Here is a 14,575-nt window from a genome sequence, read left to right as displayed (position 1 = left end):
CTGCAGGGTCAGGAACAGGTCCCATACAACTTGCTGACCTGTCCAGGAAACAAATTGTGCTCTTGTAAAGTGCAGAATTAACTATCCCATGCTTAGCACTTACTACTTGCTCCTGCAAGGCTCCAGTGCAGCCCCCAAGCAGTCAGAAAGCCTCAATCCCCCCTAGATCATCCCTTTTCCAGCACCAATAATCAACAGCAAGGCTCCTTGGGGACTCATAAAGCCAAAACCTCTGAAAGCGTCCCAAACACACCTTGCACAGCTTACCCGCCAGTTTGCATTTGACACCCTGGGACCACGGCAGCAGACAGCTGTAAATTCTCCCCTGTTCCCTTCCCAACCACCATTCCCCTCCACCAACTCCATGCCTAACGCATCAGCATTCGTAATCCCTGGGCACCACAGCAGGAACGCAAGCTGGTGTTTCCCCAGGACAGGTGAATACTTTCATAGATCCCAAGCGGGAGTCAAAAACGCCACTCTCTTAGCTACGGGCTGCACTCAAGTGCAGACATTTCCTCCTGCTGAACGCAAAGCAGGAGAAAAGCAGGCTATCCAGAGCAGAAAGAGAAATGCAGAGCTACAATCACAGAGGGAATCAGAGTTTTACTAAAACTGAGGGGGACTCTGCTGTTTGCTCCGGTAGGGCCCGGGTTTCCCCAAAGAATTTACTCAGCGTTTCCTCATCTTTTTTTGTCGCGGGAGACGGAGGCAGGGCTGAGTCCACCGCGGGGCCCCACGCTGGGCGGCTGGGCTGACTCTGCTCCCCCACCCCATCGCTCCCGAACCACTTGGGCCGACTGTTCAGCAGTAGCGCCTCCGTCCTCCCCGCGTCCCCTCGGCTCTTCTCCCACCCGCCCGCGGCCGAGAGCCTCTCCGGCTGCCGACCCGGCTGACCCGCAGCCGGCGGGGACGGAGGGAGCAGCAGCGCTCCCCTTCCCGGCGGGAAAGCGGCGGGGGCGAACGGCGGCGCCCTCAGCCGCCAGCAGGGTTCGGCTCACTCCCCCCGGTTTCCGTCTCTACAGCCAAACGCATTACTGGGGGAAGAAAAACTAATTTAGGGGCTAAATGGAAAAAACAAAAAAATGAACTAGCCATTTTTTGGAGCGGCACCCATCCCGCGCCACGGCAGACGACAGGCGGCGGGGGCTGCCGCCCGGCCCCTCTGCCCGCTCTCCACTGGTAACCCCCGCCGCTGCCCCGGCCCCGCCACGGGCCCCTCCGCGGCCCCCCTACCTTCCTCGGCGGCGGGGGGCCGTGCCCCGGCATAGCGACGGCGGCGCCCGGCGCCGGGCTGGCGGCGTGCGGACGCGCGGCTGGGGGCTCCCCGCCTGCCGCGCCATGCAGCGCCGCGCCGCTGCCACCGCCCCCCACCGGCACCAGCCCCGGCCCCGGCCGCCCTCCGGCGGGGAGCACCGCCCCGCCCCGCCCCGCCGCTACGGCAACCGCTCCCGCCCCTCCGCCCGGGGGAATATCGCCTCCTGTGCCGCGGGCTGACGGCGTCGGACCCGGGCGGAGCGGCGCCCGGTGAGGCTGAGGTGCCCGGCGGGGAAGGGGGGGTGCTCGGCGGTGGTGGGGTACACGGAGGTTGGGGGCCTGCCGGTGGCAAGGCCAGAAATTAAAAAAAAGCTGAGGTGCACAAATCGCCTTTCTGGTTGCAAACAGAAATATCCGAGGGAAAGCAGAAAGTCCTTACTTGCGACCAAAACCGGCACCGGTTACTCCCAAGAGCTTCCCGTCGCTGGAGGAGCCTGTCACGACGTCTGAGCAGCTCACGGACAGGCTTCATGGGAAAGCAGCTGGCCAGGAAAGCCTCAAGCCTTCGAGACGATTTCCATCAGCTGATCCATTCACCTGCGCGGGGCCGTAATCCTGTTGGCACAGGTATTTGTTCGGTCAGACCGGAGCCAGCCCTTAAAGCAAGGGAGGGATCTGGATTGGAAAGGGGATTAATTCTTCCTACAGGTATTCAGTTCCCAGGGCACATTAAAAAAAAAATTATCAGAAAGGGGTTTTCTCCTCTGAGTAGAAATACACAGTTAGTAACATACACCCAAAGCTGAGAAACGCCTGAACTCCAGTGCGAAAGGCCACCAGCTGCCAGCCCAAAGCCTCCTTGCACAAGACCATAGCTTTGCTGAACAGCCATGATGGCAATGCCACTTGCAGTGTCACCTTTGCAGTAACCATCCCCTAAAACACCATCTTTGATGGGTTGCAGTCATATACACAAAAGCTCTCAAAAGGGAGACCCCAATGATGTCGTCCTCAGCAGCAGGTTCATTAGTTTCAATTTATAAAAGGTGTGTGTCCTTTGCAAAGGAGCAATCCTTTGTAGCCATCTAATTACAAGTGAGGTTAATACATTGCCAGTTTACTCAGGAATAGCCAGAAGACCCAGCACTGCTGTCAGAGCAGAAAGTCTAAGGTTCAGAGCAAGCCTGGAAGATGAAACAACTCGGTAGCTCTACTGAAATACCATCATCACCTCAGCCGGCTTTTCCTTTTAATTTCTTTTACCAGCCGTCATGTGCCCTCAGATACTCTTATTAGCCAAAGCACTGTTTCATTAATACCCCACTAAGGAAATCACTAATAATCACGACACTTCAACTACCACTGGAACAACTCTGCTTTGGCTTAAAATTAGAAAAACAGCACCACCAGCTTCTCACATCATAGAAACAAAAAAAAAAAAAAAAAAAAAGTGGCTGCCATCCTGCAGTGGCTGATGTACCCCCCACACGTGTCAGCCACTCACATTTCACCTGTATTCCCTGCAACGCTCCAAGCCAAGGTGGGCCCAAAACCAAGATGGCAAGAGCCCACCTCAACTATCAAAATGGATGAAAACATGAAGGCCTCAAGCGCGGGTCCCTTCCCTCTTGTCACTGGGTGCCCACAGGGACGCATCCACATCCCTGCGGGTGCCCAGTGACAAGAGGGAAGGGGCCTCTCGTCCTCCTCTGGCATCTCATGAACCTGAGGGGACACTTCTCAAGAGGCTACCGCTCAGCCGGGCTCTTCCCCTCAGAGCCCCCAGGTGCCATCTCTGAGGCAGGAAGAACCGCCTCACCTTCCTTCGAGGCTCCCGCCCCTGTCCCTTTAAGGGGCGGGCCGCCATCTCCCGCCGGCGCTGATTGGCTGGTTGCCCCCACCTCTCCCCTTCCCCCCCCCGGGCGGCCGTTAGAGGCCGTTAACGGCGGCGGGCGGGTCATGGTGGCGGGCGGCGCCGTGCGGCTGTTGCCGCTCCCGCGCCCCCTCCTCGGTCGGGCTGCTGGGGCGAGGGGGGTGCTGTCCGGTTGGCCGACTGCGGGGCGCGGCGGGCTGCGTACCGGACGCTGGGTCGCGGTGGCCTTGGCGGTGCCCGCTGGGACGGGTTGGAAGGAGAGGCCGGGACAGCGGGGGCCGGTGTGGGTAGGGGAGCTCGGCCCGGAGCGGCCTCCCCGGGGGCTGCTGCGGCGCTTGGGTCTGGTGTTCAGCTTGGGTCTGCGGGCCTGCGGGTTGCTGCTGCGCTTCGGCCCCCTGCTGCTGCTCTACCCATTGAGCCGCCTGTGGCCCGGCCTAGGTGCCCTGTGGCTGCGGCTGCTACGGAGGGCGGCCGAGGCTGCTGGCCCCACCTGCATCAAGCTGGGCCAGTGGGCCAGCACCCGGAGGGACCTCTTCTCCGAGGCCTTCTGTGATGAGTTTTCGAAGCTGCATGTTGAGGTGAGCCCGCATCCGTGGGGCCATACTGACGAGCTCCTGAGGAAGGCCTTCGGGGAGGACTGGACAGGCATCCTCAAGTTCCAAAGCCGGGAGCCGGTCGGCTCAGGTTGCGTCGCCCAGGTGTATAAAGCCTATGCTGACCTCACAGCTATCACTGGCTCCGAAGCCAAGGACCTGTCGCGACGCTCAGAGTTATGGTCTGCTTTTGAAGCATGGGAAGTGTCAGGCTTTAGAGGCCTCCTCAGGTGGCTGAGGAAGAGGAAGAGCGAGGAGATGTGGGATGAGAGGAGCAAAGAGGAGCTGAGCCCAGCAGACTGCTCTTGGGGAAGCCCTGTGAATGGGACAGCCCTTACGGAGCAGATGGCCGAACCACTCCGGAATGCAAATCCTTCATCAGCCAGACATCTCACGCCTGTAGCCATTAAAGTAAGTCATGCATCTGGACAGTAGATGTATGAAAATCGAGTGTGCTGGACAAGGCCAATTAGATTTTGGTTCCCAAAGGATGAGTAACTGGCTAGGGGCAGGTAGAGCAAAAGAAGTGATGCTTGTCTCCGTCGATGTCTTTTGTCAGTGCTTTGGTTCCAGCCAGCTGCAATCTAGACTTATGGTGGTCACAGCTCTTCCCAGTCCAGAGAGCTCGAGTACGCATACTGCCTGTGGCATTTTTGACGTGGCACGTGGATACCAGAAATGCCTGCAAGGGCCCAGTTTGTGTTAAAATAATGAATATTAAGCTTGGTTTCACCTTCCAGAAAACAAAATCTCTTCTCGTCACATGAAGGAATCTGTAACAGACAAGTTCTTTCCAGCAAAACTTATTTAAAGAAATCTTACATTTGAGCTGTTCCAAATATTAGTCAGTACTGCATGGCACGGAGAGGGTGAGAATGCAAACGCAATGAAAAATGGTATGGGGTGAGATGGTAGGCTTCAGCACAGATATATTCCATTTGAAGATTATAATGTGTTTCTTTACACCTTAATCCATGTCAAAATGCAAATTATTATGTGGACTAGCTGGGGAAGCTTTGTTAGCTCCCAGTTTTATAGGCTGGGTTCTGTCTATTTGGAACACATCACTTTAGCTGATTGAAACGGACCATCCTTTTAACAACGTTTGGGGAGTTGATCTTGCCACCGTTCATTCTTGTGCAGGTCCTGCACCCTGGACTAGTCCACCAAGTCCAGATGGATCTGTTTCTCATGAAGATGGGTAGCCACATCATTGGACTTCTCCCTGGATTCAAGTGGCTCAGTTTGACAGAGATTGTGGAGGAGTTTGAGAAGCTTATGATTCAGCAGGTGCGTGCCATGCCATGGTCCCCATGTACTGAAACAAAACTGCCCTTTGTTTGCTACTGGCTGGTGCTAACTCTGTTCATACTGCTACTTTTTAAAGGGTTAGATGAAGGCTTGCTTGTTCTTTAGTTATGTTCTTTATTCTAATCAATCGTAATCTTACTGTAGGAAAGCTTATATGATCAGAGAGTAAAAAAAAACCCAAAGCAATGAAAAAATGTAACAAGCACTATGAGATTTAAAAATCTTTTTTAGACTTTGAGTATGTCTTCTAGTGAACAGCCTGAACAGCTAGCTAGCCATATTGACAGTCCTTTTTGCAGCATTGTGAAGGCAACCACTGGTGAGAGACCTCTCCTTAGGAAAAAAAATCTCTCCAAACAAATCCTCAGGCATGTGTTTTTTCTCTTTAATCCTACACATATATTTGCAGTCTATACTCACTCGTCATGTTTGTTAGCACTGAGGTATATGTATTGGCATAACTAATATACTTTTACATAAGTTAATAATACATTCTATACTGTTATTGTTATCAGACTCATAGTGTTGGTAAAGCTAAGCCTTGCAAATAGATCTGAAAACATGTCCAGATTCACTAATGTCTTCTAAAGACACAGTCCTGAAGTGTCCTTACTACCGAACTTATAAAGATTTCACTACAGGCTTAATTAGTCTTATGTTTCTGTTAAAATGAACTACTATCTGCTAATTTCATTTTTGTGTCTAGATTGCAGAGTCTGAAGTCTGTTACAAACTTTTTGAAAGCCTTAATTCTTTTCTACTATTGCAAAAAAATCTACACAGTAAATCCATGTTGTAAACTGTTGACTCTATTCAGATGTGACTCGAGGTCATTAGTACCAGTTTAGTCTGTCAAAGCTTTTGGTGGGTGCACTGAAGACTGAGGATAAAACAAACATCTGATAGGCTTCTTGTAATTTCCTTTCATTTCTCTTTGAAAGAACAAGAAGTATTCCTGGGATATTTCCCATTTCCAGATGAGGGAGGTGAGGCAAGGTTATCCTGCCTCCTTGAGCAGCAGCAGTGGGCAGGAGAGATGCCCTTGTGTCACGGCACTGTATCACTGAAGAGCTAGAGTCAGAACTTTGCATAGTGGATTATTTTGTACATGTTACATTAAGTTTCTTCCTGCTGTGGCTGTCTTATCTGTAAAGTGAGGCTAGGGCTGCAGTTCTACTCTGTCTGCCTGCCTTGCTATTTGGACAGTAAGCTTTGCTTCAGCATCTGTCTTACCCTTGAAAATAATGCAGTCCTGGTCTTTTTTGAGGCACCATGCCTGTAGTAAGTCACCCATATTTTGAAGGTGCTGGGTTGTGGGCCATCTGTTATCCAGTCTGTTACTCTACTCTTCCATCAGGAAAGCTATAAGCATGTAAGAAGCACCACTCTATTTTGTTTTCATTCTGGCTTTCTGACTAGCTTTGTTGGTATTGAGTACAGTCATGTCCTCATACAAGATCCTGCAGATCTAATTCTAGTCGAATCTAATTTCCAACCTGCTTTTTCTCCCTTGAGATTGACTTACGCTATGAGGCCAGAAATCTGGAACGCTTCCGACAAAATTTCCTCGATGTCGATTTTGTAAAGTTTCCAACTCCCCTTCGGCCTTTGGTAACGACAGATGTTCTAGTGGAAACATTTGAGGTAAGAATTGCAGGGTCTGGGAGTGGTGGTAGCAGTGAGAAGGCCCTTAGGAGAACATGCCAAGGAGGTGGTTTTTTGAGAACGAGCAAACCAGAGGCAGGAGGATGCTTTCCTCTTATTTGCTTAAAGAGATTGGTGTCCTTCCTCAGTGTCTCTTTCACTCTCTTTGTTTGTAAGTAGTGCATCCCAGAAGACAGGTGGCAGACAACTCCATATAGAAGTGAATGCTTGTCCTGAAACTAAGCAGACCAGCAGTATGTCCAGCCACCATGTGCTTGCTTGGGCTTTGCAAATCAACACCATGCTTCAGCTCTCCTCTGTGGTGGGTCAAAGCAAGGAGCTCAGCAATCTGACACTTTCTGATGCTTGCCTCACTTCCCTTGTGGATGTTTGAGTCTCAGACAAAAGCTACTCCCAGCCTTAGTTATTGTGCATGTGATCCTGGCAAGAGTATTTCTGCTAGAAGCTGTATCACACCCTCTTTCTAAAGAACAAACCCTTGCTTCTCTTATGTTCTCCATCACATTACATGCAGCCTCTACTGAGCAGGTCCTTTCTAGGGTATTCTCATTGCCTTCTCTCAACTCTCGGCACCTGTGTTTTGACTCCAGCTCTGTGTTTATTTCAGGAGAGTGAACCTATTTCGCACTACCTGCATGCAGAGATTGCCACAGAGTTGAGGCAGAGACTTGCAAAGATGGGCATGGACATGCTGCTAAAAATGGTAGGCACTTGGCTGTGACTGGAAGGGAAGGTGGTTTTCCTGCAGAAGTAACTCATTTGGGGTAATAAGACAATATGGCTAAAGAGAGAACCTGTTTGCTTCCCACGTCTCCTACCCTTTTCCCCATGGACTCAACGATACAGCTGTGCCTTCTGGGGCTAGCCTGTGGATGCCAGGTATCTCGTGGTAACCCAGGACTTGGGCTGCTAGGGCACTGTGCAGCTCCTCAGCTGGCAGAGGGAGGCTTTGTACTTCATGTGCAATGTAACACAAGGCCTGAGTAAAGCCTGGGCTAGATACACCACTACTGCAGACTCTGGCATGGAGCCTCTTCCACTGCAGAAGGACGATCTGCTTGCACACAGTAGGGTCCTCCTATGCAACTTGATCAGTGCATTGCTTAGGAAATCTACTAATCCATTTAATGAATATTCACATATTGCCCAAGTGCTATAAAGTGCAATGTAATTAGCAAATATCGTGCTTTCTGTAGAGACTGGATGTGACTCACAGGGAACGCAGCTAGCTAGTTTCTTCATTTATTGACCCCTCCTCCAAAACTGCCTTCTTTAAGGAAGCATTAAATATGGAGTAAAGAAAACAAACCTGTCCAGGTTCAGCTTATGATTCAGCTTCTGGCTGTCTAGTTCTTTTGTGGTTGAAATAACCACAAATGATCTGGAAAGGAGTGTTGAGAGGTGACACAACTGGCTTGTGAGGAGCCCTGAGAACTAGCGTGGAAGAGTTGCAAAAGAACCTCACAGTACTGAGTGGATGGACAGTAAGCGTTAGATGAAATTCAGTTGATAACTGCAACATTATGCTAGGGTGGTTGCGAGGCCTGCAGTTCTGACTCCATGTAGCGTGACAGACTCTGAAATAGCTTTTACTGCTCAGAAAAGCAATAGTGGAACCAGAGTAGTTTATGCTAACGTTGGATTCAATGGTTAGGAGTAAAGCAAAACCCTCAAATTTTAGGAGTAGAAAAGAATTAAAGAAACAACATTATGGCTGTAAGTAAAACCAATACCTGTTTCTGGAATACTGTGTGCAGTTCCAGTCCCTTGCTGTCTAGGACCCTCCATTTCAAGGGCTTTAACAGAACTAGAAGAGGTGCAGAGGAAGGCAGCTAGCATTATTACTGATGTGGAGTAGCTTCCATACAGGAATGGTGAAATAATTTGGACTCTTTAATCTGGAAAGCAGAGAAATTAGTAGCTTGTGACAGAGATATATGCAGTCATGAGTGCATGAGAGTGAATATGGATCTGCTGCGTATGGTTTCTCAAAAGAACAATGTGGAGGACATAAAATTATCAGAGGTAATTTTTTTGCAGGCAACACCTAAAAACTCCTTTTTTTCACACAGCTCTAATTATTTATGTGGCAATTGCACAAAGCGTAGGAGAAATCCATGAAATACAAAGATAACCTCCTTGGGGCAGGAAGTCCTGCAGTCCCAGGTGGCCAGGAGGGTTAGTGGGGAAGTACTGTCTTGTGCTTGCCCTCTTGATGGTCCTTTCTGTTGCTAACTACTAGCAGAGGCAGAGAAGTGCTACATACACTTGTTTCCTCTTCTCTTGTTTTCCTTATTTTCAATACAGTTGTAATATGGGTTGATGTCCCAGACTAGAGAAAGTTAACCGTTCACTATAAACCATGCCACTAATGGCAAATGGCCTATTCTTACTGCATTACTCTTTGCCAAGGCCCACCAGCATGTCCCCAGTTTAGGGTTAATTGCCAGAGAGCACTACCATTCCCTGCAGGGACTCCTGGCTGTCTTAAATTAACTCTATGAAACACTGGATTGTTTCACACAGCTCTGCTGACTCCCCTAGAGTGAGTAGCATCCATGCAATGTCAGCATAGCTGGTGTCCAGCAGAAGCCATTTGCTGTGTTTCTGCATAGGGTAATGTACATTATTAACGACAGCAAACAGACCGGAAACAAACCGCTGCTGTTTGCCTCAGAGTTTTGGTGTCGGCAGGTTTGGTTGGAATGAGCTGCTCTAAGACTTGCCTGTCCTCTAGGTCTTTGTTGACAACTTTGTCCATGCTGACCTGCATCCTGGGAACATCCTGGTTCAAGGCACAGCCCATGTCAGCACCAGCTGCAAGGAGCAGACAGCCATCGTGGACCTGTGTGACACACTCGTGGTGGAAGTGCAGCCGCCCCTCAGACGGCTCTGCCTGGTGCTGCTGGATGCAGGGATCGTGGCGGAGCTGCAGAGCGCCGACATGCAGAACTTCCGGGCGGTTTTCACGGCTGTGGTCCAGGGCCAGGTGAGGCCTCTGTCAGGAGGCTGGGGAAGGGAGACAGCTGGAAAATCTGATGGCCAAAGTGATAGTTTTATCTCTATTTCCCCTTGCAATCCTCCCTAAGAGAGGAGAGGAGACTTGCTGGCGTGGAAGCTATGCCAGACATAGGCATAAGATGTTCAACTACAGCCAGGAGGCTGCCAGAGTGGAACAATTTCAGCATCCCAGGAAACAAAAACTGTTAAATGGGAAGCAGTTAAATGGGCTGCCACCCCCTGGTTAGGAGTGCTTCTGATGCAAGTTAGGACTGCCTGGGAGCCACTTGCATTTGAGACTGTTGCAGAATCTGCCAGGTTTTGCTAGAGAAGAGGAGGGAATGGATTAACATCTTGGTCTTCCACACATGATCTCTTCTGCAGCCTTGCAGCTGGAAAGCCCATATGCCATCCTCTATTTTGCTATTGTGTCAGTGTCTGTAGAAAAGAGGAAGCAAAACAAGTGGGCGTGGGAAGGGTCTGGCCTCTGCCAGGCTCCTCTGTATAAGGGGAACTACTTTATCCTCCTTCCCACTTACTTAAAATACACTCTCAAATGGACTAAAGAATCTGATGCTGATGTCTCCTCTTCATTCTGAGAACAAGCATCTGTGCTCATACTTGCATGTTGCTGTTTCTCAGCTGTGGGTTGGATGGCTCACCAGCATATCTCAGGAGGGACACATTTTAACTTGGTCAGTTTAATCTGCTGAAACATACTGAGGAGTCAGTGCTAAACCACGTATTCGGGTCCATCCTGTGCTGCCAGACTAAGTTCTCAGCTACCACACAAAAACTACAAATATTTGATTGCAATTCCTTTATTGCTCAGGCTGGGTGTAATTCATGATCTACAGGTAAAAAAACTTCTACAGCAAGTCTTATTGCCAAACCTGGGGCCTCTGGCTCTGTATATTGCTGTCAGACGCACCTTCCAAGAAGTGAAGCTTGGATATGGCTCCCCCCGTTTCCTGTCAGGCATCTGCTAGTGTACAATCAGCTTTCTCTTCCTCTGCGGTTTTCAAATGGAAGGTTGGACTTAGCCCTTAAGGGAGATTAATATATGCCCTTCCTTACACCATTATCTCCTCTGCTAAGACAAAAATTACAGTCTTGTGGGTTTTATTTTTCCCCCTGAAAGTTCTCCTGACTGTTTGAGAGATGTCTTTGTTGTGTTCTACCTGACAAGGCCTGCAAGAAAAATAAGCAGGGTTTTGCCAGATACCAGCTAAGACTTTTGGACTAGTTCTGCTCTTTCTGCACCTGCTTCTGTTGATTTGTTGTGTCTCCGTTGCTGGAATGGGAAGGCATGGCCCTGGGAGTTCTCCTTGCAGTATGCCTCCTCCAGGGACCTATGCAGCAGAGGCCTTCTAGGGACAATGATGTCCAGCTCCCTGTAGGCCTTGCTGGCACCAGTGATCAAGTTCTGATTCTCCTTTTCAACTTGTTTCCCAGGGGGAAAGAGTGGCAGAACTGATCCTTCATCACGCCCGTGCTAACCAGTGCCAAGACATTGAGCGATTCAAAGCTGAGATGGCGGAACTTGTGACCAAGGTCCGGGGGAACACCATTGCCCTAGGAAAGGCAAGTGCACAAACTATGTCCCATCCTCACTTACTTGTAATTCAGTGCAACTTGGCTTTCAGAATGATCCATGTGGAAAGGCCAGCTCTGATCTTATCAGCACCACCAGCCAGTACTGGGCACTTTTAGTCTCTCAGGTGCAGGAAAAGTCCATAAAATCCTTTCTTATTTCCTTCTAATTAAAAAATCATGTGTTTGGTTGTAGGTTGCTTTGGGGGTTTTCTTTTTGTTGCTTCCTTTCTTTCTTTTGTTTTAAAAAAATAATCTCTAACATCTGCAGTTCCCTGTGAGGAGTTGCTGAGCCTGATGTTACAACTTGCATCCTGTTAGCTAAGGCCAGCCTGGGCCCTTCAGAGAGTGTGGTACGGTGCTGTTGAGCAAATCAGTGCATGTTGTGTACTGCTGCGAGGTCAGACACTCTCAGCCTTCCTGGGCTGGCAAATAAGCAGAACCGTGGGTCACAGCTGAACTCCTTATTCTGGGTGGGGTCAGGGGATCATACCTCAGTGTTGTCTGTTTCCAGCCCAATAATCTTGTACCATCACTAGAACAAAATGGTAACAAACACTGAGAAGAATCCTGCCTGTCACTCACGTGGCTCAGTCTTCTTGACCACAGTTTTTTTGATCAGTTGTTAACTTCTTTTTTTATTCCAGCTTCAGGTGGCAAATCTCCTCTCGAATGTCTTTAAACTATTGATGACCCATAAGGTGAGGTCCTGTCACTGTCTGCCTTCAATAGATGGAATTTCATTTGGGGAGGGAGAACTATGGGGAACATGAAGGGGTCACAAGGAGAGGGACACTGACTTCTGAAACAAACTGCTTAAGAGGGAGGCTGCAGGAATGCATCCAGGTATTGTAGGCATACTGTTTCTCAGGCCTTGATATATACCCTACCAAGACCAATTTCTGTTTTGTTGGGTTTTGTCTTAATACTGCATTTAATCATTGATATTCTTTACTAAAAGGAATTCTAATTTATTTACTAAAAGGAATGTTTCTGTAACACATAGGTTTTTCTCTATCTCTTTTTTTATAGTCCCTTAGAAGCAGAAAATGAAATCTGATATATGTTCTGCTTGTGTATCATTGCATGTTTTCTTCCCTGGATCTCTTTCTTGATACGTGGTTATGTAACAGCGCTAGGCCGCTTTACTGGTTTGTTAGAGGCCTCAAAAGTGAGGAGCTGCTCACAGAACAGAGATTCCTTATAGCATTTGAGGGACAACCTTCCATGGCTGCAAGCAACTTTGGAAATCAACAGAGCTATGGTGACTTGAATTAGAGGAGATGAGAAGGTTGTCAGCCACAGGGCTGCCCGGCCTGCAAAGGGTCCCCCTAAACATTCCTTAGAGGTTTTTGTCATTCAGCTGGTTTCTAATAACAGGAAATGTAATTTAGGCCCTTACAAAGCAAGTCCTCCCAATTCCATGAATTCTTAATGCCCCGGTGTGCCTTGAAACAATCCTGGTGCCGGGCTGGGAACTGGGGAGTAGTTTGTTCACATGCAGAGCAGGGGATGGTTTCCTCTGTGATTTGTGGAGGTCTTTCATGACCATTCAGAAGGTGATCTCCCCCTTACACAAGTGCATGTGTTCAAGGACATTGGATACTACTGAAGCTTATAAGTACACTAGCAATGGTGAGCACTCCTAAGCTCCTGCTATTCCAGTAGGGAACAAAAAAAAAAAAAATTCCATTCCCCTTCTTGGAACTGAAAAACAAACTCCTGGGTTTCCTTAGGGCACTTACGCTGAAACTGTTCTCTTATTTCTGGGCCTGCTGCTGGATTTCAGTGTATTCTGAAATCCAAGTGATGGAGTTTCAGTATAGTTTCAGATGTGTATATGCTCTCCCCAGCCTCTTCCCTTCCCTCTCAGCTTAGTTAGAGCTGGTACCTCTGTGGAATGGGCTCAGGAAAAAAAAAAAAATTCCACTGAGTTCATTCAGTCACTTGTCATTCTAGGTGAAGCTCGAGAGCAATTTTGCTTCAATCATCTTTGCCATCATGGTTCTGGAAGGTCTTGGTCGTTCACTGGACCCGGAACTGGACATCCTAGAGGCAGCCAAACCACTGCTCATCAAAACTGCAGCTTCTGTCCTCGAATAGACTCTTGTGGCTGCTGCCCTTTCACCGTGCAGGGTTACCTATGCCATCTGCGAGCTGATGGAAGCTGAAAGTGAAAAGTCACCTATATCTCAGAAGTGCCATGCAGTGGTTACTTTCCATGACTGTTGCCTTCAGTCATTTCAGCCAAGCACCAGGCATGGGATGATTAGGAGGTCTCTTCCAGAAACCATGAAGACTTTGCACAGTTGAAGAGTTCTGACTTGATGCAGTTCTAAGAGCTAATGTGCTCTGGCAGTTTTTAAACTGACATATCATGTAGTTTAGGTGCACAAGATCACTGCAGCCTGATGAGAAAATGAGTCTTACTTGTCTAGAAGTCTTTTAAAAGATGTTCATTGATCAAGTCTGTTTTGAAATATATCAGGGTAAATATTTAAAGTTAGTTTACTGACTTACCTGTCACTGTGGTATGAGAAATGATGTTCTAACACCCTAATTCAGGCTGAAAAAAGCCAGTAAACCTTTTTGTCTTTTGTACTTTTAACTTCTACTTTTATTGTAGAAGTGTCCCGAGATCCTGCGTGGAATGGTCTGTTCGTAGTCATTTTGGATGATAAAAACAGACGAGTCAATCTGATTTTTCAAACTTCCATACTTTAGCACAATACTATAGGAGTTTGAATTATAAACAGCAAAAGAAAATATTTGTCTCAGCAGAAAAGCTAAATCCATAATAAAAACAACTTTTGGGAATATTTATACTGGTCTTCATTGTTTTTTTTTTTTAACCTTAAAAAAAGTCTTTTCTTTTTTTTTTCCCCCCTGTGTGTTTCCTTCCTACTACCTAGTCTCAACTCCAGTCGCCTCAAAACCTTAACTAATATGCAAATGCTTGGGGTTTTTTCCAATAGTTTGCAAAATAAGGAGTCCAAGCATTTTCCAAATAGATGGAAAACACATTGTGAATGTTTAAAATTAAGTAAAGCCACCAAAAGCTCTAGATTCTGCATGGCTTTTACAGTCAGTTATTTTAATAGTAGTATTAAAATTATTTTATGGCTGTTTTTAAATAGCGAGAAACACAGCCTATGAATATTTGGAAATACTGTAATATTAAATATATTCCCAGATATACTGTATGTGAAATGGCAGCTGCACAGGGTGGCTGCAGTGGTCTGTTTTCAGATGGTGAAGCAATGTAGAGAAAGTACATAAGCAG

The 14,575-nt window shown here is 48.0% G+C and overlaps 2 protein-coding genes across 5 annotated transcripts in view; one reads left to right on the top strand and one right to left on the bottom strand.

The window, feature by feature from the left end:
• DENND2A (DENN domain containing 2A) overlaps positions 1-1,715 on the bottom strand; it is a 63,362-nt gene extending 61,647 nt beyond the window's left edge. Inside the window, exon 1 of one of the 4 annotated variants that reach the window (XM_054193371.1) lies at positions 1,697-1,715. The gene's annotated coding sequence lies outside the window, so the exon portion shown is untranslated. Of the gene's footprint in view, positions 1-1,236; positions 1,372-1,696 lie in introns of those variants that run through there. The other 3 variants (XM_054193331.1, XM_054193341.1, XM_054193351.1) reach the window with 3 other exon arrangements.
• A 1,471-nt stretch (positions 1,716-3,186) lies between these two features.
• Positions 3,187-14,430, top strand: ADCK2 (aarF domain containing kinase 2). The gene is made up of 8 exons (XM_054193455.1): positions 3,187-4,134; positions 4,867-5,013; positions 6,550-6,678; positions 7,307-7,402; positions 9,437-9,688; positions 11,155-11,283; positions 11,940-11,993; positions 13,252-14,430. Exons 1-8 carry the CDS (start codon positions 3,217-3,219, stop codon positions 13,393-13,395), a joined length of 1,869 nt encoding a protein of 622 aa, XP_054049430.1. The 5' UTR covers positions 3,187-3,216; the 3' UTR covers positions 13,396-14,430.
• Positions 14,431-14,575: the final 145 nt, after the last annotated feature.

Source organism: Rissa tridactyla, chromosome 1 (genome assembly GCF_028500815.1).
Source record: "Rissa tridactyla isolate bRisTri1 chromosome 1, bRisTri1.patW.cur.20221130, whole genome shotgun sequence".
In the NCBI taxonomy this organism is placed as follows: domain Eukaryota; kingdom Metazoa; phylum Chordata; class Aves; order Charadriiformes; family Laridae; genus Rissa; species Rissa tridactyla.
This window is presented reverse-complemented; position numbering and strand designations above follow the sequence as displayed.